This window comes from Peromyscus leucopus, chromosome 7 (assembly GCF_004664715.2).
Source record: "Peromyscus leucopus breed LL Stock chromosome 7, UCI_PerLeu_2.1, whole genome shotgun sequence".
NCBI classification, from domain to species: domain Eukaryota; kingdom Metazoa; phylum Chordata; class Mammalia; order Rodentia; family Cricetidae; genus Peromyscus; species Peromyscus leucopus.
The window spans coordinates 14,386,238-14,409,510 of NC_051069.1; the positions used below are offsets into that span (position 1 = coordinate 14,386,238).

At 41.5% G+C, this 23,273-nt stretch overlaps 1 protein-coding gene across 7 annotated transcripts in view; it reads right to left on the bottom strand.

The window, feature by feature from the left end:
• The window catches only part of Nptn (neuroplastin), a 75,648-nt gene that overhangs the window by 2,295 nt on the left and 50,080 nt on the right, over positions 1-23,273 (bottom strand). For 2 of the 7 annotated variants that reach the window (XM_028892494.2, XM_028892492.2), the window contains 3 exons: positions 10,171-10,304; positions 7,289-7,562; positions 299-308 (listed from right to left, as the gene is read on the bottom strand). In XM_028892494.2, coding sequence (XP_028748327.1) covers positions 299-308; positions 7,289-7,562; positions 10,171-10,304 — 418 coding nt within the window. Of the gene's footprint in view, positions 1-298; positions 321-6,917; positions 6,993-7,288; positions 7,563-10,170; positions 10,305-23,273 lie in introns of those variants that run through there. The other 5 variants (XM_028892493.2, XM_028892490.2, XR_005091941.1 and 2 more) reach the window with 4 other exon arrangements.

A 23,273-nucleotide genomic window follows, 5' to 3' on the forward strand; every position in this document is an offset into this window, starting at 1 on the left:
TCAGAATTCTGTCAGGCTTAAAAAGTGGCAGTGGTGGCGCACGCCTTTAATCCCAGCACTCGGGAGGCAAGAGCCAGGCGGATCTCTGTGAGTTCGAGGACAGCCTGGTCTAGAGTGAGATCCAGAACAGGCACCTAAACTACACAGAGAAACCCTGTCTCAGAGGGGAAAAAAAAAAGTGTACACTGCAACTTTCATTGTAAGGGAATTGCCTTCTCTTACAATCTTTAGCATTCCTTTTAGCTAAACTGCAATCAACACAATTCAAACTGTAAAATCTATTCAATGAAGTACTCACATTGGCCCGGCTGGTTCATCATCTGTATGAGGTATTCGGTTTTTAATGATCCATGAGATATAAGAGAAGAAAGGAGAAAGCCATTAGACCCTGCCTAAGAATGAACAGGACAGTCAAGTGCAAGTGGCAAACATGGCTATTCATAGCATTTATTAAAGGCCATTCCATCTGGAGGTGCAAAACACTCATGAAGTTGTTTCTAGGTTCAGTTTTAATGGCAGATATGTTCTTTCAATGGTTTTAGTTAACACTTTGAATGCTCGTCATGAAAAACTGCAACTGTAGCGGACAGATAGGCTGCAATATCATTGTACTCATCTTGTCCCCAAGTTCCAGTGGTTCACTCAAAATAGATGAGAAGACAAACCAACATTTCAGTTGTAAAATCCTGCTGTTTGTTTTCTTGTGGAGAATGTATGCAGTTCTTCAATGTAAATGGATGTGTACATTCTATACATTTAACCACACATCCTCACTTCCCCAGAGGGCACTGTTTTTCCTGCTGTTTTACAATCTTTATGAGGTCACTGATCTGAAGCATGAGACTGAGGAAGATGAAGCCATAATAGTTCAACCTAATCCTTGGCTACCCATGCTCAACTGGGCCAGGAAGAGACATATGAGAAGCAGAGATGTTCTGTGACATCATAGGGAGAGCTGAACAGTGACACCCTTCTATAAAACTCCACACAAAGAGATGGGCTCACTATTGTGCCCCGGCCAAAACAAGAAAAGCCATAAGATGTTTGTTTTTTTTAATTAAAAAGTTTTTGTCATTTGCATTTAGAAGCCTTATTAATACTTCATAATTCTGACAACTTGGTCTTCTCTTAGTAGATATGCATACATCGAGAAAATGTTATTAAAATAAAAAAAAGTTATTTAAAAACTCACAAAAGGAGGACACCAAGTAAGCGCCCTTTGTTTTTACTGTACAACAGTTGGGTGCTTTCACTGAAGGCATCTAGAAAAACTCTCAGCAGGATTCCACAAGGGGGCTTGGTGCACATGAAGCAGTTATGGAGATTACAATCTTGGTGTAGGCATCTGCAGGAGCACATATCAGGAGTAATGTCTGTCAGGGAGACATTGCTCCACCTGTTCCTTTCAGGCAACGGAGAGGCAAAGCCACCGCCAGCACACAGTGACTGGAGCAAAACAGGATTTCAAAACAAAACAAAACAAAACAAAAACTAACCACAAACCAGTGACTCATCAGCAAAACAATAGGCTAGCAACATACCAGTGTCCACAGGAGTCCACTACTACTAACAACACTGCTATTACAACAGGTACAGAGAACAAACTAGGGTCAGGACACCCAAGACATCTGTTTGCTGTGTATGCAGTGGAAAGATACAAGGACACACCAGGTACTAAGACACACAAGCCCAGCCTGAACCCTCCCCTCCACAGCCTACTGCTCAGCACCCAGGGCAGGCCAATCAGATAACATGCTAGAAGCTAAGCACCTTGGGAATTTAAAGACGACACAGGAACAAACTGATTAATTTTAGTGTGCACCCCAAAATACAAAATTCTAATGCAAGACAGCCAAATCCACTCCCAACTTTAAAAAAACAAGAGAAGGGGAAACACAATAGCAAGGCCAGTTCTTTCCCTAGCAGGACACTCGACTAACCCACGCACACTTCACCCACAGTCCTTTCTGTTGGCGTGGGGATGTACCCTGGTGTCTAAATACCACTTTCCAACGTCACCAGCTAGCCACATGCAAGGGTTTGCACGTGAGTATGTGAGCAACAGTGTCTCTGGTGGAGCTGCCATGCCTGAAAGTGGGAGCAGCTGTGACTCACACTGTGTCTAAATCCCAGGAACCCCCTTTCATCCCCAAATCTACTTGGACACCACAAAGAAGAGGACACCCGAGGACACCCCACCCCACCCCACCCCATCCCACCCGTGCTGAGCCACTGCCTGCAGCACCACTCTCCCATACAGGCCAGACAAAAGAACAACTTGACCTCCACAGAAGGTCAGGAGAGAACAGAGCTACAGAGAAAGGCACAAAATAAAGTAAATGAGGACTAAACAGCAAACTGAAAATCCAAATTAGTTGTGAAAGTGAATGAAGTAAACTTGAAGAAAGTGTTAACATTATGAACTGTGCATTGTATAGACTGAAGCGGAGATTAAACAAACTCCAAAAGCATGCATATCGCTCACTTACCACCATGTTTTTAAGGGTTTGATGCAATTGAAGGGGGAAAAAAAAGAAGTCACAGTAACCGACAAATATCAACATACCCCCAAACCCTCAGGTCAAAGCCGCCTTAAACAAAGACTGTTCTCTCCACCTGGGGACTACTCACAGCCACTGGCTAGATGAGAGGAAGAGGACTGAGGGAGAATGAAACAAGATGCTTCTGGAATCCATCTGATGAGTGTGACGCTCCTGCTGGAGTGGTGCACAGACTGATTTGCCTGAATACTCTTTCCTCGCTGAAGTATGGCTACCCTCAAACTCCCCCCCCCATCCTGACACACACACACACATCTCATTATCTGGGGTGGGCACTCTGAGATGCAATAAGTAACATACTGCACCCACTATACAACATAAAGTGATGGCTTTAGATTCAAAACAGCCAAGAGTTGATTCTGGTCAAAGCCCCTATGCCACTTTAATCACCTCACTGGGGGTGGGAGGTGTGTGTGTGTGTGTGTGTGTGTGTGTGTGTGTGTGTGTGTGTCCATGTCCCAGTCCCCCTTTTTTTTGTGTGGAATGGAGTAATAGGATCTTTTTTTCCCCACACTGGCCCAACTCCCTACATGGCTGAGGGTGACCTGCTTCCACCTCCTAGGTGCTAAGCTTCCAGGTATGCACGGCCATGGATGTTTCTAAGTTGCTGAGGATCAAAGGTAGAACCATGCCTGCCAGGCAAGCCCTCTACCAAATAAGTTACATCCTCAGCTACCACCACCATCCCTTGGCAGAACCTGCTATCTAGCCTAGGCTGGCATCAAACAATCCTCCTGCCTCAAGTGCTGGAGTTTATTGTGGTTTGCCCCATCTCTGAATCATTTTCCATGTTTCATCTGTATTTTCTCACAAGGTACTTGTGACTGACCCTAGTTAAGCACATGGAATGTGTTTTTGGTGTCACTTTACCAAGTCACCTCTTTTCCAGCATCTCTGGCCTGCTATGAAGCTCCATATGCTACCAAATGCTTTGATCCACTGGTAGATTTTGGACTATCAGAACAAGGCTTCAGTCCCAAGTGTCTAAAAGAAGTCAGGTCACAGTTACTAAACAGTGCTCTCCCTCTTCTGCCCCTCAAACTTGCTATGCTAGTACCTCCTCCACCAGTGACTTCAGGAAGAATCCTTTGACCAACTTACAAAATTACCCCAGTGTGAAAACTGAAGAGTTTCTGATGCTAGTATTTTCTTTCTTAAATCAGCTGTTTTAACTCAATGCCTTTGAGGACACCAAAATATCTAGTAGAACTGAAGGCCCCAAGACTGAGTAGGTTCACCCCAGCCTCTGTCTACCAGTGGGCAGAAGGAATCCTGGGAGGGACATGTTAACTATACTCTGAGCTGAGTCAGAACGTGACTAACACAAATGTGGCTCCAAGTAGGAGTCCAGCTGTAACAGAAGGAAGACTGCACTACTTAACACCCCTGGCGTACTCTCCATGAAAAGGCAAAGCTCCAACTGGACCCTGTAATTGACTTGTTACTAGAAACACTAAAAGTGAAGTGCATGTGTAAATAATCTACCTATGAGATAACTTATGTGGCACTGGTCCTCAAAAAGATCTAACAGGGGACTGAAGGACTGTGTGATTTCTTCTACGAAATGGCCTGAGTACTCAGGAGATAAATGGACCAAAAAGCGGTTAACCTCAACCATATATATTTTCAGTGTGAGAAATCGAAAGGTACACATGCTTTTCTAATTAAATTCTGTATTTGTGTTCTTTTATATTGTTGCACTGTTCACTTAGTGCTTTCTACTTAAGCAGAAAAGTTACCAATAACTACAGACTACTGAAAATATAAGTACATGAGTTCCTTTTTAGAGTTCACTGAAGCTCAAATCAACCACAAATGTTGGTAATAAACTGCCTATTTGGTAAAGAAAAAGCACACCAGACCTATAAAAACTTCACATTTTCATAGTGGCATCAAGAGGCTAACAGCCATGATTATAGGTAAGATTTCATCACTAAAACATTCTGAGTTTGTCTCTTATAGAGTGCACCTCTTCATTCATCCTCAACAGACTAAAAATATGTATGTGTATCTACAAGTAAATTAAGGGAGGAAAAAATGGGAACAAAGCATCAGTGAGTTTGCCATTCTTATGAATTGAGATGGGAGCTGAGGAGAAACTTAACAAAGAAAAGGCCACAACATAAGGAAAATTCACTGAAGATCAACACACACCCCTCTTCCAGAAGAAAAGCCAAAACCCAAAGAGGGAGATGGAAGCAGGGAGAAGTCTGACAATGCTGAAGGGGGCAGGGAAGTGGAGATGGAAAATGGACCCTGGACCATATTGGCTGTCGGGAAAGGAGAGATGGTGAACACCGCAATCATTCCGGAATCCCAGATTTTCACCCAATCCAACAACAAAGAAGTAAAAGCTGCTTGCATGATAATATTCTCCCGAAACCAGTGCAAGGAGGTTTTACTTTGCACTTACCCTGCAGTCATCTGTTTTACGTAGAATTCATTCACTATATATAGAAATTTAGCTTATTATTTTCCATCCAGGAAGCTGTTCAGAAGACTGGCTCTACCAGCCAGCCCCACCCCCCTTCAGTTTAACCACCAAGAACTCTTAAGAGGATAGCTGCTCCCATCCACAGGCATCTGCCTGTCAGACAGAACTACCTTTAACAGTTCCTAAAGTCTAACCTACAACATGCTGGGACAGAAACACTAACACAAGTGGCCTGTAAAACTGGTACCTCTGGTGAGGACAGGCTAAGCCAATGTGCAACTGCTGTGAAAATGGCAGCCACCCTTGTCTTAAATGTAAAAAACGAGGCTTCGAAGCCCACCTTTGCCTTTTCTTAGCTAACTTCTTGGCTCCTCAGCTTTCTATATGCTGAAGAAGGTGGTATTTGGCACAGTTAGTGCTGTGTCTGTCTCTGTCTCTCTCTGGTCTTTTGGGGATCCCATCCCCTTCTAGTGATGAAGAACAAACTCCAGGTCTTGGGCTCTAACAATGACCTAAATCTAAGCCCTTAGGCTCCTAATTGGCAATTTGAAACATTCTAAGAGGATGGGCCCTTTTTAGGAATGAAATGTAACTTCCCAAATAGCCAAGCTGTAAATATATGAAAGGTAGACAACTTTCTCCCTCCCTTATTCTCAGGTCTGAATATAGGTACAGCACTCTACCTTGGGAGTCTTAACATTTAACAAAACAAAACAAAACAAAAAAAGAAAAAGAAAAGAAAAGAAAAACTTGGCATCAGGGACACATGAAAATCCTAAGAATGCAGCTTCACTTCACAGGATGAGAAAGCAAAACTGGGGACATCCTTTACTGCAAGGAACTGGACAAAGCCCAGGGCCCCCCCCCCCCCCCCCGCCTACTTCCAGCTCATCTCTCCCATTTTTCTATCTGGCTCATCAGGATGGGAGCCCACCAGATCTCCCTCAGAGATGAATGTCAAGACCTCCTGCCCATCTAAGTACTCATTCCATTCAGACTCTACTTAATTCAGACAAGAGACTTAGAGCTGCGAAGAAGAAAGGAAAAGAAAGAAAAGGTGGTTGTTGCTCTTAAACATTCTTTTCAGAGTTTAAAGCCACGCCATGTTTTTGAGGCTGTACTCTCTCCAAGGGAGTATAAGATCTCACTTGGTGCTGTCCACTAACAGATATGGTATGATGTGGAGAGAGGGCAACACACTACTGCTCAGTAACAGATCCATCAAGTCTGGGGGAGGACACTGTACCACAAGTACAGATGGTAGCCAGCACCACCACTGCCCCCAGTCTGCACTGAGCCTGGGGTACATCCTCTCGTCTAGACAGTGACAGGCAAGGGGCAGTTATAGCTAGTTGATCAATCAATTTCTATTTGCTGATACAGTATTATAGTTCATGGGGAGAAAATGAGGAGCTTTTTAGTGAATAGCTTTTTAGCTTGAATACTAGTGATTCAAGCTTCGATAAGTTCTCTGTTCTCTTCATAGGGTTAGAAATGAAAAATCTATAACCAAATATACAAGACTTTCCCAAAGCTTTCCTGATTTTAAGCATATCCCGCATATCCAAGTCTTAGGCTTTCTAATAACGGTTTGAGATGGTTCTACTCCCATTGTATCTTCTGTAACTCTGGGCCAGCTGGGGAAAAATGCCCTGGAGTGTGTGCTGAGGAGTTGGCACTTGGCTTCCCTAAACCTAGAGTAAGCTACATCTTCCCTACCATTCTTATCAGTGGGACACAAACAGAAAAGCCAGAAGAGAGCCTTGAAGACCTAACAAAGAGACCAACGAAAGGAACTGAAGTCTGCCTCCTTCTAATGGCTTTCTGAACAGTCGTCTAGACTGGGCTGGGACAGTTACCTACAGGGACTATGCCAGGTAATCATGTGACAACCAATTATATACCTTAAATCTACCTGAAAGGACAGGTGGCCTGTGATCTTGGGGTGGCTTCTAGGCTTGACTTGGATTCTCCTCAAGCTCAATCTGCCTGATGATCTGTATTGAAGGAGGACAGAGCTGAACAAAGAGTTTGACAGCTGCCCATTCACCACATGGCCTGAAGGCCAAGGCCTAGGGTTTGGAGAACACCTAAACAGGGAGAGAGCTAATTATATCTCTAGGTGGCTAATACAAAAACTGTGGGGAGTGGGGAGCACAGATTAGCACCAGCATGAAAGTTTTCTTTCTTCTCTTTTGGTACTTAATCCAGATCCTTATATTTCCTCTTTCAGTACTTGGAAACTACCCAAGAAACCAACCCCAACTTTACTGTTTTGTTGGGATGCTCTTACCATCAGGAACCTCATCTGGCCTCTTCCTCTTCTCATACACAACAATGATCACCACAAGGATGATGATTTCAGCCAGAATTCCCAAGAAAGGCCAAAGTGGGGCAAGGTGGCTCCGTACCCTGAGGACGGTGGAAACGGAGGCAGTGCCAATGGAGTTGGTAGCATTACATTCATACTCGCCGGGATCTTCTGTGATCTGGAGATTCATAATATTCAATTCAGTGTAATTCTCCTTGTTGATGATGAAGAAGCGACCAGAGTTATTGGAAATGTCCTGAGGGGAAAAAGGCAGGTCAGAGTAGATGAGCTACCCATGGAAGGGTGACAATATCCTCATTCTTATCAGGATAATGGCTAGATGACTTCCCTTCAGGGTTCAATACACTTCTGGTAGAAATAGGGTACAAATTTCCATTACTGTTGATCCTTTGAACTTCTCCAACTTCCAGACTGAGTAGAGGCCTGCTGCTTGCAGACTCCTACAGACAGACAAATTAACAAATGCTGCTTCAAACAACAGGGGGAAAAACTGTAGCTGAGAAGCAAGATACCCAATGTTTGGCATGTGTGAGAACCTCAGGACCATCTGGTAAGAGCCAGTACATTTCTTTACTTGACCAGTCCTGACAAGTCTTTAAACTTCGCTCAGAAGCAATGCTAAAAACTTGCTCTCAGGAGGGAGCAGGGAGAAAACCCTGACTTCCCTTCCAGGACTCTGGGATTAAAGACTATTCAACCAATCAACAAGTATCTACTAATTAATAAATACCTATACATCCCATATCCTATTAAAGGGAAGATACACAAGAAACCTAGCTTCAAGAAGGAAGGAGAAAGCTCCATAGGCAAATGCATTTGTTATGCAAGCCTGTCAACCTGAGTTCCATCCTTGGAACCTAGGATGGCAAGAGAGAACAACAAACTCCCAAAAGTTGTCCTCGGACCTCAGTATGTGTGTAATGATAGGATAAGGTAGGGCAAACATCCAAAGGGATGATTGACTTCAGGAATATGTTTTTGTTTTGGTTTTTTTCAAGACAGTTTCCCTGTGTAGCTTTGCACCTTTCCTGGAACTCACTCTGTATCACAGGCTGGCCTCAAACTCACAGAGAAATAGTTTTGTTTTTTTTTTTTAAACAAAAACAAAAACAAAACAGTGCAGGATGGAGAACTGGGAGGTATTGAGGAGCCATTGCAGGAGAGCCAGGAAGAGCTTCAAAGAGCTGGCCCTAGTACAGGGTCATGGAGCTGTGACAGGTATAGAGCACTCTAGGCATCTTCACCCTACACTAGCAACAGCTAACAATATACAAAAATAGCACAGATAAAGAGGAAGATCATCTTTCATATTATCCCAGTTACAGCATGCTTGCATTTTGTGTGGGTACACAGCTGAAAGAGGGAACTCAACCTTCACAGTGAAATTCCAACTTTCACCTTTCAAGAAATGAAAATACAAAGTAATTTCAATCAGTTTTGGCAAAAGCCAGAGACATCCTTTCCAATGACCAAAAGAGAAATGGATATTCCTTCGTAGCCCCTTAGAAAACACAATGGCTTTCTCTGAAAATACTCAGCTCAGCATCTTCACCTCCTAGCTCCTGATCCTCTTTACTAATGTAGTTCTAAAATCACTGTTGACACCAGAGTCATCAATACTTGACATTTTGCTATCAAGAGGTCATAAGACGGGAAATATACAGGACTTGAAATAAAAGTGCCTATTATCCTTGATTTTGCCAATAATTTATGTTGTTCAATATGTTACTTTTCCAAAGAAGCTGGATTAGATGAGCTGCAGAGTCCTTTCTAATTCTGAGGGATGGTAATAAAAAAGGATGCCTATAAAATATAATCTGGGCATAAAAGCTGAAGTGGATGTATGAAAATCCCCTGTCAGGAAAGGAAATTGTTTAGAAATCACTGAATCAGAGAATAAAAGACTCCAAGGCACTATTTAAACACTGTCAAGAACCACTCCACAGGAGCCAGAAGATGGCTCAGCAGTTATGAGCACTTGCTGTGCAATCAGGAGAACCGGAATTCTGATGCCAGTGCACATATAAGCTAGGCATCCTGCATACACCTGTAACCCCAGCTCTGAGAAAGGGTGGAGACAGGAGGATGGCTGGCTTCCAGACTAGCCAAGAAAACATGAGCCCCAGGTTCAGGGAGAGGCACTGCCTCAGCACATGGAAACGGATAGAGGAAGATTAATACCCTCTTTGACCTCCAAAAATATGCACAGGTAGGTAAAGCCCACCCCCAAACAAATATAGCTTCAGAGTTATATAGGGCTGCAGAGATGGCTCAGTAGTTATGAGTACTTGCTGCTCTTGCAGAGGACTGGAATTCAGTTTCCAGCACCCACAACAGGCAGCTCACAACTACCTGTACTTCTGGAGCAGGAGTACAGGTAGTACACCCTCTTCTGGCCTCTGTAGGTACCCACACAAATGTGTAAACTAACACAAAACACACACACACACACACACACACACACACACACACACAAATCATTCCACAGACTGGAAAAAAATGTTCTTTGACTTTTTTTAGTATCTCTTGGTCCCTTTTCTTAAGAACAAACAAAAACAACCCATTCCAGAATCATAGCAAAATATTTAATTAGTTTTAGCTCTGTGTTCTACTGTGAAAGCAAGCAATCTAATCTCTTACCAGACAGACAGCTTTAGCAATGGAGTACCGACTAACCTCCATATTCATGATGTAAACTGTAATTCACTCCATAATGGTCCAAGCCATCCTACATTCAAAGAAATAGTTGTTGCAATAACTGGTCCAGATGTCTGGACCTCCTCAGGAAAAACTCCAGTAAGCAAAGAGATTTAGGTATAGGTATAGGGCTACCTCCTACTCACCTGGAATATACCATTCTCCTTCTTGCGCCATATCCATTCTGGGTGGGGGTAGCCAACTGACTTGCAGTACATCATGGCATCCTGCCCTTCATTTTTGTTTTCACTCCGTTTATGGCCAGTGATATCAGGAGCAGCTGTAAAAAGGTGTTAAACTGTTACCACCTGAATAGGATACCAAAGGCCTTACCTACTGGCTCAGAGCCCTGTTTCTAATACTATCATCTGAAATATTTATTCTTTATGAATAAAAACTCAGAAGACAGATTTCAGGGTAAGAACCTGACTGATCAGAGAGGTGGAGAAGTGACCAGTGACCTCCTCTTCTCTCCTTCCTCAATCCAAGATGCTGAGAATCTTTCTAAGCCCCTCCCTACTACTACCTGTGTCTCTTTCTGTATGTCCTTGGTCCTCTGAAACCTCTATGGCTAATTTAGTCAGCTAATAGCTAGTCCCGCCCTCTGATTCAAAGTAAACTTTATTGGCAGTCTCAAGAGTGTCAGAGTGCACTCAAAATATCCCACAATTATCATCAGTCTTTATCAAAGCTAAATATGAAAGTGTGTCTAAAGAGCCTTTCAGGTCAGAATAGGGTAAGAGGACCAATACCATTCCCTACCCTTACTTACTAAAGCAGCAAGGAAATATCAGGGTTATTGATATAAGAATTTCTACCAGTGTAGAACTGGAAAAATACCCAAGCTCAATTGCCCTAACTGCCCAAATACCTTCCTCAGAAAACATTCAAACAGAAGCCATTGTCACTCATATTAGTACAAGTTTTCTTCTTCAAACACCCCCAATAACTATGTATCATATCAAATGTCATGTATTTTCATAAGGAAACAAAAGATTGAGCTACATAAAATCAAGGTTATTGTAAGATATATGAAAATGGATACATGCTTGAAAAACTTAATCACTAAGAACTAAGGACCAGAGCTCTTCCAGGAAAACCAACATCAAGCCCTCTGGGCTTAACAAGGAGGACAAGAATAAGCAGGGACCTCAAACCAACATTCCCCAAGCATTTGTTAGAAGAATAAAAAAGTCCCTCTCTCCAAAAAGGAAACAAACAAGGCTGCCAAGCCTGACAGCCTGATTTAGATACCTGCAGCTCACATAGTGGAAGAACAAAACCACACATACTGTCCCAACACTTGCGCCCCCCCCCACGCAACACACACACACACACACACACACACACACACACACACACACACACCACACACATCATACAGTCAGTCCCCCAACACTGTCCCCTCTGCAACACGCATGCACATTTACTTAAAATTAAGAAACAAAAACTGTCCTGGTGTTCATATAGAACCACAGAAGACCCTGGATGGCCAAAATAATCCTAAACAAAAAGAACAATGCTAGAGGGATTGCCATTCCAGATCTTAAGATATATTACAGACTACTGTAATAAAAACAATATGGTACTGGAACAAAAATAGATATGCAGACCAATGTAACAAAACTGAAGAGCCAAATACGAGTACATAACTTCAGCCATTTTATAATTGATAAAGATGCCAAAAACATAAACTGAGGGAAAGAAAGCATCTTCAACAAATGGAGCTGTAAAAAAAATTGATGTAGAAGAGTGAAATTAGACAACTTGTACCTATCTCTTTGAACAAAAAACTAACTCCAAATAACCAAAGATCTAAACTTGAAACCTGAAACTGATACAAGAAAATATAAGCATACTTCTTTTTTTTTAATTTATTTATTTTTATTTTATGTGCATTGGTGTTCTGCCTGTATGCATGTCTGTACGAGGGTGTCAGATCTTGTAGTTACAGTTATTAGCTGCCATGTGGGTGCTGGGAATTGAACTCATGACCTCTGGAAGAAGTCAGTGTTCTTAACCACTGAGCCATCTCTCCAGTCCCACAAGCATACGTCTATGATACAGGAAAAGGAAGGGACTTTGTGTCCATTTGCCTACCAATTAAAGGCAACAACTGACAAGTGGGACATTCCTAAAACTAAAAAGCTTCTGTACAGCTAAAGAAACAATCAACTAGTGAAAAGAAATTCACAAAATGGAAGAGAATCTTTACCAGCTATACATCTGACAGAATTAACACCCAGAATATATAAAGAACTCAAAACAACAACAACAAAAGACTCTTTCAAAAAATGGGCGTGGGAACTAACTGGAGTTTTCAAAACAACAACAAAACAGCTAATAAATAGCTTTAAAAATTAATTAATTCACCATCTCTAGCAATTAGGGAAACGCAAATCAAACAACTTTGAGATTCCTATTACCCAAGTCAGAATGGCAAAGATAAAAAACAAACCTCTAACAAATGGGGAGGGGGGGGAACCCTCATTCACTGTTGGGGCTGAAAACTAGTGCAGCACAATGGAAATCAATGTGGAGAATTCTCAAAAACTAAAAATAATGACCCAGCTACACTACTCACTGGCACATGCCCAAAGGACTTGACATCCTACACCACAGACACTGCTCAGACACGTTCATTGTTGCTCTATGCACTATAACTAGGAAACTTAAACCACCTAAACAACCTTCAACTGATGAATGTATAATGAAATGTGGGACATATATACTATGAAATACTATTCAGCTGTAAATAAAAATGATATCATGAACTTTGCAGGTAAATGGACAGAACTAGAAAAGATCATATTGAGTGAGGACACCCAGATTTAGAAATACAACCATCACATGAGCTCTCTCATTGGAAGCTCCTAGTTCCAAATCTCCAGGTGTGAGGACTTATCCTAGAGTAACTATAGAATCCAGGAAAGTAAAAAGAGACCACTGTGGGGGGTGGGGGTGGGGAACAATAGAGAGGGGGAATAACAGGGAAATGGGAAAGGGGGGGCCTCTAATGAGAGAGGAAGGAGATAAACACAGGAGGGAGGAGAGTGAAGTAACAGTAAGGATGTCTGAAAAAGTTAACTACCTCAAAAAGACCTATAATACACGTAAGTCTGTGTGTGTGTGTGCGTGCGTGCGTGCGTGTGCGCGCGCGTGCGCGCGCATATATATAGTTCAAATGAAATTTTCTTATCTAGGCTGACAATTCTCCCTCCAAAAACCAAAGATCATCTAATACAAACTCCAATACCAAGCATGAGGTTATTGGTCAGGGTTGTCCAAGTAACTCCCAAAACATATAGGCTATTGCTACTGCCCTTCATAGCTTCACAAAAGTGGAAGTTATGTGACTGCTGCTGCTGAAGATATACTTCATACACAAGGCCCAGAGGCCCCTGAGCTGGAACTGAATGAATTGAATGTTGGTTTTTTCCCCAGAGGACTAGCTTATCAGATGCAAACCTCAAAGGAGGAAAACAATCCACAGTCCTACCCAGCTATGATATCTATGAAACACAACAACCAGCATGGCACACTAACCATAGGGTACAGCAGTGGTTTAGCAGTAATTAACAATTCTCTAATAAGGCTTAAGAACCACTCAACAAGAGACACTGAGCTTGGTACTGAAAACCTAGCAAACTACCCACAATGCTAGTGAAGTAATGGGTCTTGGAAGAGAACCTATAACCACCACTTTCCTAAACCAACATAAGCTCTAACTACACTGTAAATATTTGTCCTTATATCTACAGATAAATGTAGTCCTCATCCCTCATCAAGGAAACTTCTCTTTGCAACAGATAAAAGACCGTTACAGAAAACCACAACTGATGAAAACTGTAGAGCTGTGGAGCCCAGTACCAATGAACACACAAAACACCCATGCACCTAAGGCTCAGGGATCTTTGCAGTAGAGGAAGCAGAAAAACTGTAAGAGCCAAAGGATCGGGGAGTTTGCTGAGACTGTGTCGCATAGTAACGCCAGAACCACACCCATTAAGTTTCATTAACATGACTGCCTAAACATGAGATGAACAAGGGCAACAACAGATACACTAAAGTGGACGGGAAAATACCACAAGTCCTCAACCCTACACAAAGAACTAAAGGCAACTAATGAATGCTGACAATGGGAGAAATTGCCTTACCCAGAAAAGAGCACACCAATTGGTGATGCCAAATGGTCAGCCTTGAAAACATACAAACAAGTAACATTATACAGATTAAACAGGTTGTATTTATGTATGCAGATGTGTGTGTAAATGTGTGTGCAAATACACACACACACACATCTAGAAATACATGTATGTATATAACAACAATTAATGAAAAGAGGCCATGAATTTGAAAGAAAGCAAGGAGGGGTGTGCTGTGGGATGGTCTGTATGTCAAATTACACTGATTGGCCAGTGGGTAGGCAGGAAGTATAGGCAGGACTAACAGAGAGGAGAAAAGAAAGAACAGGAAGGCGGAGGGAGTCACTGCCAGCCACCGCCATGACAAGCAGCATGTGAAGATGCCAGTAAGCCACGAACCACATGGCAAAGTATAGATTTATAGAAATGGATTAATTTAAGCTATAAGAACATTTAGCAAGAAGCCTGCCACAGCCATACAGTTTGTAAGCAAAATAAGTCTCTGTGTTTACTTGGTTGGGTCTGAGCGGCTGTGGGACTGGCAGGTGACAGAGATTTGTCCTGACTGTGGGCAAGGCAGGAAAACTCTAGCTACACGGGTGTTTGGAGGAAGGAAAGGAAAGGGGGAAATGACATAATTATAATTTCAAGAGAAAATTTTAAAAAGAAACAAATAATAATAATACTGAATGTGGTGGTTCATGCCTGCAATCTCAGCACTTAGGAGGTAGAAGGGGAAAAGGGGGGATTTGAAGCCAGCCTCAACTACATGAGACCACGTTAGGGAAGGGGAGCAAAAAACAAAACAAAAACAATGACTCTCCACGTCTATCAATCTTAAGCACAATATTTGGAGAATTTTGAGATCCAGATATGCTAGAGACTATTCTCCACTTTTAGGACTCACTTAAATAAACAGCACCTGTTTCAGATCAGCTTTAAGGATCCAAGAAGCCTGATGTGGAGCTAATTCTTTGAATTTAAACTTCTTTTATACTAATTATATTTTCCACTAGTACCTGACAAGACATCTGAAAGCAATGAAACTCAAGTAGGCCAGCTATCTCTTTGTTGGCCAGATTAGAAAAGAGAATCAAAAGGCATTGATCCAAACTCTAGTTGAGTTGGAGCTTTCTTCTGTGCTTTGATCTATTCTTATCAAATGGAGATAATTCTTGCACCTGCCTAGTTCCCAGTAGTCTTAAACAGGTAGATAAGATGTCCAATATCCACTAAAACTGTAGAACCCTAGAAAACTGTTGATCTGATACTATACTATACTATATATGATCTGATATAATACCTTTGAACTGCTTGGCTTTTTTAGTTTAAAAACAATCCAAAGTCCTACAGTACACAGACTGCTTCCCAAGTAGACTGGACTTGCCTGCAACTTCCAGAGGCACCTGGGATGGGACTGGAATAGGTAAGGCCCCAAACTGTGTTGGGTTCCTGCCAAACCCAAGTCTGCTTTGGTACCACTCTGTGAAATGCTTTCTAGGTTGGATATTATCAAGGAAATGTCTTTTTGTTTTTCCTTCACTACCCGAGGAGTATCAGGCTGCCTCTACTGCTCCACTTTTCCACAGCTACTCTGCCATTTCTATGGTCTGCTGATCACTTTTTCTCATATTTTTTTTCAGTCAAAAAATATTAAGGACCCACATCCACCCATAGGACCCACTGTGCCACCTCTACCACCCAACTCCACACTCAAACTTTCCACATCTTCCTCCAGGGTTTAACCTGTAAGTATAGTCTTCATCCCTCATCAAGGAAATCTCTCTTTGCAACAGACAGAGACCACTACAGAAAACAACCACCAATCAAAATGCAGAGTTATGGAACCCAGTCCCAAAGGCTACATCTCCAAAACACTCCCACACCTAAGGCTCAGGGAACATAGCAGAAGAGGAGGCAGAAAGATTCTATGAGCCAGAGGATCAGGGAATTTGCTATGAGATTGTGTCTCCTAGTAACATCAGAAGCTGTAACTGTAAAGTCTTACCAGCATGACCGCCTAAACTTAAGCTGAACAAGGACAACACCAAAGAACATGCCGAACTGGATGGGGGGAAAAGCCCACAAAACCTCAACTCTACACAAAGAACCGCAGGCACTGAGTAAAGCTGGGAGCTGGAAAGGTGGTTCTCCCCAGAGAAAAGCACACTAATTGTCCGTTTAGCACTGGACAACCCTGAAAACACACATACAAGTAACAATATATGGACTCAACCAGTTATTTTTAGGAATATATATGTATATACAAATACACACATATATGCAATAACAATTACTGAAAAAAAAAAGAGACCATAAATCTGAAAGAGAGTAGGGAGGGTTATATGGAAGAACTTGAAGGGAGGAAAGAAAAGGAAGATATGCAACTAAATTACAATCTAAAAATATATATAAGCATTCCAAGGCAAGGAAAGTTCTATAGATATATGTCAACCAAAACACTTCCAGAGAGATAAGACACACAAGGAGTAGAAAAACTACCATGTTCCCCAGCTGTGTTTTACTGACTGGACACACTTCTTTAGTATCTACGCAAGCCCAAGGCATGTCTTACAGAAGTCAAGCAAGGCCTTTCTGTTTAGTTGTATTTTAGCACCATTGTGAAAAAAATCAGGGTATAGGTGTTAAGTATCTTGAGGGGAAAACACTACAGGAGAGGGAAAAGCGAAGGCCCTGAGGCAGGCATGTACTTGTTTAATTAAGAGTTTACAATTTTCAGTAAATAAGAACATGTATGACCAATCAGAAGGGTACTCAACATCCAGACAAGAAAGGTGAGAGTCACGTGATGGTAGTAGAAGTGAGGTGAGGTAGGGGACTCTGTTACAATGTATATGCTGAGTTGATATATTTGTTAATAACTGGATATGGGAGATCAGAAAAAAAGGCTTCAGATATGACTCAAAGATCTCTGCCTTGAGTAGATCCAAAAACAACTGCCAGTTACTATTGTAAGGAAGACCATAGGAGGAAAGTTGTTTGTTGTTATGTTGAGGAAGAGAGCAACCATGATGATGAAAACCAGGAGCTCAAGATTAAAATTTGTTAAAGATGGATATATATATATCCATCCATTCAGGTTGAGTTATCGGTAGGATCTTCGGGTGCTTATGGGAATGGTCTAAGACAGACAAATATGAGAAAATGGGATTTTTTTTTCTCTCTTTTACTCCTCTTTGACTTGGTCTCCACTCTGGACCACTATTGCTTGATGCTCTTAGATATGTAAATGCAGTGATTTTGCTGTGGTTTGAATATGAAATATTCCCTGTGTTTTTCATGTTTTGAATGTTCAATCCCCATCTTGTGACACTGTTTTGAAAGCTACAGAGCCTTTAGGACACACTGCTGGAGGAAATAGCTAACCAGGGGTGGGGCTTACCCACCCATGGTTCTGGCCTATATACTGCTTCCTATCTGCCACAATGTGAAGAAGCCAACACCTCAAGCTTGCAAAACCACAAATGGAACTATCCCACCCTGCCTTCCCTGCCATGATGCACTGAAATTCCTCTGAAAATATGAGCAAAATAAGCCTTTCCTCCCCTACATTGTTTCTGCCTGGTATTTTGGCAGAAATACAGGGATAACTAATACTAATACAGGAACTCATTTCTAAAGTACATATCAAAACCACTAGAACAGTGGTTCTCAACCTTCCTAATGCTGTCACCCTTTAGTACAATTCCTCATGTTGTGGTGACCTCCAACCATAAAATTATTTTCATTACTATTTCATAAATGTAATTCTGCTGCTAGTATGAATCACTAACACAGAAGACTAAAAGTTGATTTGATATATAGCTCCACGGCCTATTATCAAATCTCGATTCTGAAAGGCCTCAAACTTAAATGGTCCCAACAGAGAGAAGGATAAAAATGGTCTTCACTCCTGCCTTGATGTTTTAAAAAAGGACAGTACCACTTTCTGTTTCATTCACCTAGTAATGAGAGCATTCTATAGAGGTTTCTATTTACATATGGGAACATGACCTTAAAGGCTATTAATGGCTTAGTTAATCCCAACTGTGCTTTACTGGTCATGTTTACAGATATAAGCCTACTAAAAAAGACTGTTCAATGGTTAGACCAATTGCTGCTTTCTCCTCATCTTTTCAAAGACTACTGCATAAAAATGCATTCCAAAGAATAAGGCCCTGGTTATTCACCTTTTAGATGGTAGAAGCATCACTACTACATTAAGAACAGAGAAAGTCAATCCAAGCTAAACCATTCTATCCCTGAAGGCAATGACTATAATAACGGATCACTTTAACCTTGGATCAATACACGGACCTATCACTTTATCATTTATAGTAGCAGTTCAATCAGCCAGCCTCTTTCAGCTTCACCTGCTGGGCAGGACAGTACATCCACAGCAAGACACCTAGGTACTCTGTGAGAGTTACCAGTGAGAACCTATTCAGGCCCAACCAAATTCTCAGATGTTGCCATTCAAGAGATGAAACCCATTTCCCTTCTGCTGAATTGGGACTGGATTTAATGACTCCCTTCTAACAAAATAAAAAAAGGCTAAGTAAAGGTAGACAGTTCTATAAACTACTTACAAAAAGCACTGTGTTTCCCTGGCTTGCTCTCTGAGGGTGGGGGCATTGGTGCCATCATAGGGAACAGTCACTTGTAGAGGCCCTCAGAAGGAGGACCAGTGAAAACAAATATGAGTGAGCCTTTCCGAGAAGAGATCCTTAAGTCTCATTTAGTCAGGCTTCAAGTAATTCCAGAACAAGGAACAGATTGCAACTACACTGAATGACAAAGCATATATTACCCCATACAATACATACATGAACTGGAAAAATCAAGTTTGGAAGTTATTTGATGTCTCCAATTAAGCTTCTAGTAAAAGGCAAAGCTAGAATCTAACTCATGATTTACTCCAGAGACCATGCATTTTGTACTGTACTGAGGGGAAAACCAGAACAGATTACACAAAAAATTACAATATATTATATGATTAAGTGAAAACTGCAAAACCAATTTCTCACATTATTATTGCTTGTATATATGCTGGAATAATCAGACTATAAAGTGAGAATGATGAACTTCTCAGAGTTTAACTATGCCACATAATATAAAAGGCAAAGTTGTGAATTTGGAAATCAAAGATACTAGATACTACCAAGCCTCTATCAGTTTACTAACTGAGCAACCTAACACTCGTCATTTAAAATCTTTTGGGTTTCAGTGTTTCCTCCTGTAAAATGGGACCAATAGCTACACATTATTTCTTAGAGGCCTTGAAAAGATTAAATCACATCTCTACACAAACCTAACAAAAGGTGAGAACTCAGTCAGAAATAAATACTAAAAGTAGGCATAATGATACATGCCTGTAATTCCAGAACTTGACAGGCAGCTGCAAAAGGACTGTACCACATTTGAGGCCAGCCAAGTCTACACAGTAAAGATCCAAGTCACTAAGGTATATAGTGAGACCCTGTCTCCAAAAACAGAAAACTAAAATCAACAGGATCAGAATTAATTTCCTTCAGTATTAAACTCTCCCCTGTGTCCAACTGAGGATTCCACCGACTTAAAACCATAAAGGAACTTTAAAGGTTACTTTCTTAATTTTACTTCATCTAACACTAGAGTAAACTGGGGCCCAGAGGTGAAAAGTGGCCTGGTCAAGCTTATGGTGAGTTTAAAGACAGGACAGGATTAGAATCCATTTTCTCTAAGTCTCAGTCACAGGCCTTTCAACCGTCCCATGCTGAACACAGCAGCATAGCCCGTTGCTCCGAAGCACAGGCTCTTCTGGTGCTAGAGTGCCTGGGTGAAATCTGGCTCCACGAGTTAACTCAGCCACAATGGACCAATGATTTAATCCCACAAAAAAACCCTATTTCTCACCTGGCTAGTGGATATAATAATATTTACTCCATACATTTGTGAAGACTCAAGGAGAGGAGAGAAACACTCATTACTGTATGCCTGGCACACAGTAAGTATATAATGTTAGCTATTCTTATTATGAAAGGTCAACAGCATCCTGAGAGTAGATCAGGAATAGTTATATTTGAGCTGAAGATGATGCTCATTTACTCCCCAGCGATACTATGATTATATTTTCAAAGAGTGCTCATGTAGACACAACTTGGGAGTCAAAACCAGCTTTTACACCAGTTGCCTCCTGAATGAAAGACCATGAAAACACTGCTTTTGTTCAAGATAATATACAGATCTGAGATATTGTTATTCCTTTCAATAATGACACACAACATCACCACACAGTATCTTGTCCAGCTGGCAGCAGGGCACGTTCTTCCAGAAATCCTGGGATTTCATCCTCAAAAAATATTCACATGTAAAGAAAGCTAAGTAGGGAGGATAGAAGAACAACATCAGTTTAGAAAAGGAAGGTAGATTAAAAAAAGAGAAAGGGGCAAAGGATTGAGGAACTTTATGAAGAAAAAAACTGAACATATATTCTTCAATGAATCCTCTATCTGTACAATCCCTGGAAGCCACAATCTTTTTAGTCAAGAAGCTGGAGAAATGTGCTTCCTCTGAACGAGCTTGGCAGATCCCAGGGAAGACAGACTCAGGACATTATCACAACTCTTTCTTCTCTCCTGGCCAGTCTTGTTCCTTCTTCCATTCCTACAGTTGCTCAAGTGGTTTGTCAAATACCTAAGCTATGTGGTGGGATTCTGAGCAGGAGGATCACAAGGCCAATTTAGGCTATAGATCCTACAAGAGGATGGGGAAAAATATTACTTTTGGAGGATGCACATGTGTGTGTATCTGAGTGTTTGTGTGTGGGTGATCTAGGTATGAGTATAGGTCCACATGAGCATGTATAGAGGGGTCAGAGGTCAACACTGGGTATTGTCTTTTGTTAACTCTCCACCTTACTTTTTGAGGCAGGGTTTGTCTCACAGCTATAAAATGGCAACTGTTTCTAACCCTACCCCAGAAGCTCTGATGAAAATACAGTATACTTGACAGTGGTTTAGAATTAAAGCATATCCCCCTCTAAATTTAAGTCAGAACTGGAAATTAGCTTAGAATATGATCCTGGGTTTATTCGAAGCTTTTTGAACTTAGAAAAATCTCAACATTCCTAATCTTTACCAGACTAAACTATCAACAATCTTAAAGACGCAACATATTACACACTGTTTTCTATCCACAAGTTAAGAAGGAGAATACAATGTAGTTCGTAGCCATTCCAGCTTGGATCTGGAAGTTCCAACCCCCATTGAGACTCTGGCAACTGTCACACCTACAAGGCGGGGCCAGGGGAGGCACCTGGAGACCCGAGAGCTGGATGGGCCAGCGCTCTCTCTGTGCTGTGTGCTCTCTCTGTGCCGGGACGCTGAACGGTGAAGGTGGACTGTGCAGAGCTCCAGAGAACACCGCTGGACTGCGATACACCTTCCCCAGACCCTGCGACCTACCTATTACTTAATTTGTTGATGGATTGTGTATTACATAACATTAACAGTGAAGTCAACAACTTGAAAATGATAGCAAATGAAATAACATGAAGATACACGCCCAAGAGTGTGCTTACAAGTGGAGGCTAGAAGTCAATGTGTTGTCTTCCTCAACTACCTTCCACATTATTTTCGAGATGGGATCAAAGCCCAGGGACCCTTCTATATCTGCCTACACAGAGCTGGGATTGCAGAGTCATGCCATTTTTCATGTGAGTTCTGGAGAGTCAAACTCAGATCCTCATGCTTGTAATAGCAAGCACTTTATTGAGCTACTCCCCAAACTTATAAGTTGTAACTTCTGTCTCAAAACACTAAGCCAGCAGCCCTCTGTGTTCTGCCCTTCCTCACTACTGCTTCATATCTGCTCCAGAAATGTGAAGAAGGATACCTCTGGGACGGCTGAACCCCACCTCAAAATAACAGAAGAAAACTAACAAAAAACAGGATTTATTTACTTCTGTGTGGTTGTTGGGTGCGTTTGGGATACGGTGAGCATGTGGAGGTTAGAGAAGAACTGTGGGGCTGGTGCTCTCTTTATAACTTCATGTGAGTTCTGAGGACTGAACCAGGTCACCAGCCTAGCACAGCAAGCAATTTTACCTACTCAGCCATCTCACCAGTTCTGAATCCTATATCTAAGCTGGCTCAACAAAGAGGAAAAAAAATTTTTTTTCATTCTTGAAATGATGCTTATAAATTATTATTGCCAAATCCATAAAGAAGTAGTTGTTCAGTATTTGCAATTGTGTGTGACTGTCCCAAAGGCATGAGGAAGACCACCAGCTAAATACACCTATCCTGTACCACAGCTCTTAGGACTTTGTACCAAAGTTCAGCAGGAATGATGCAGGGCTTCAACTACAAAGTCAAAGTCTCCCCACACAATTCAGCACACTTGCAGTTGGGAAGGTCCATTACTGGCATAGAGAAAATGTTTTCCCACACCTTCCATCCTCATGTGAACAAATGTGACATTCTCTAAAAGCAGAAAGGAATCAAGCAACAAGGCCTGGCCTGTTGGGACTGCTGTAACCACTGTAATTCCACAAGTCAGAATTTAATCTGACAGTGCCTTTATCAGCTCATCAGTCAGGACTGCATCACCACGACACTACTTTCCCTTCATATTCAGTGGATGCTGAACACAGCTAAACTCTTTCTTCGATCTGCATTTTTAATTTTCCAAATGTTTTAAGGAAGAGCTAAGTATCTGTTTAGGCCTTTCTTTTTCCCAAATCTGTCCTTCCAGCACAAGTTTGTCTTTCTATAGTCCCTCCTCAACAAAATAAAATAAATTAAAACCTTGTTTCCTTAAAAAAAGAAAAAAAGAAAAAAACTTGTTTTTAAGTAGGACCTTAAACAATAGTTCTGCCTCTTCTTAGATATTGTAACAATGGGGAAAATACTGTATTGAGGAGTCAAGACCTGGGCTCTAGGCTAGCTCTGACACAAACTCATTACAGGGCACAATGGTTTCACTTTTTGAGTCTTAGATTCTCCTTGTGAATAATGTATGAAAACAGAAGTTAATGTTATTAGATAGCTCCAATTTGTATAGTTCTGTTTGCCCATAAAACTTTCTGCTACAGCCTCATCTTTAAGATGCCACACACCCAC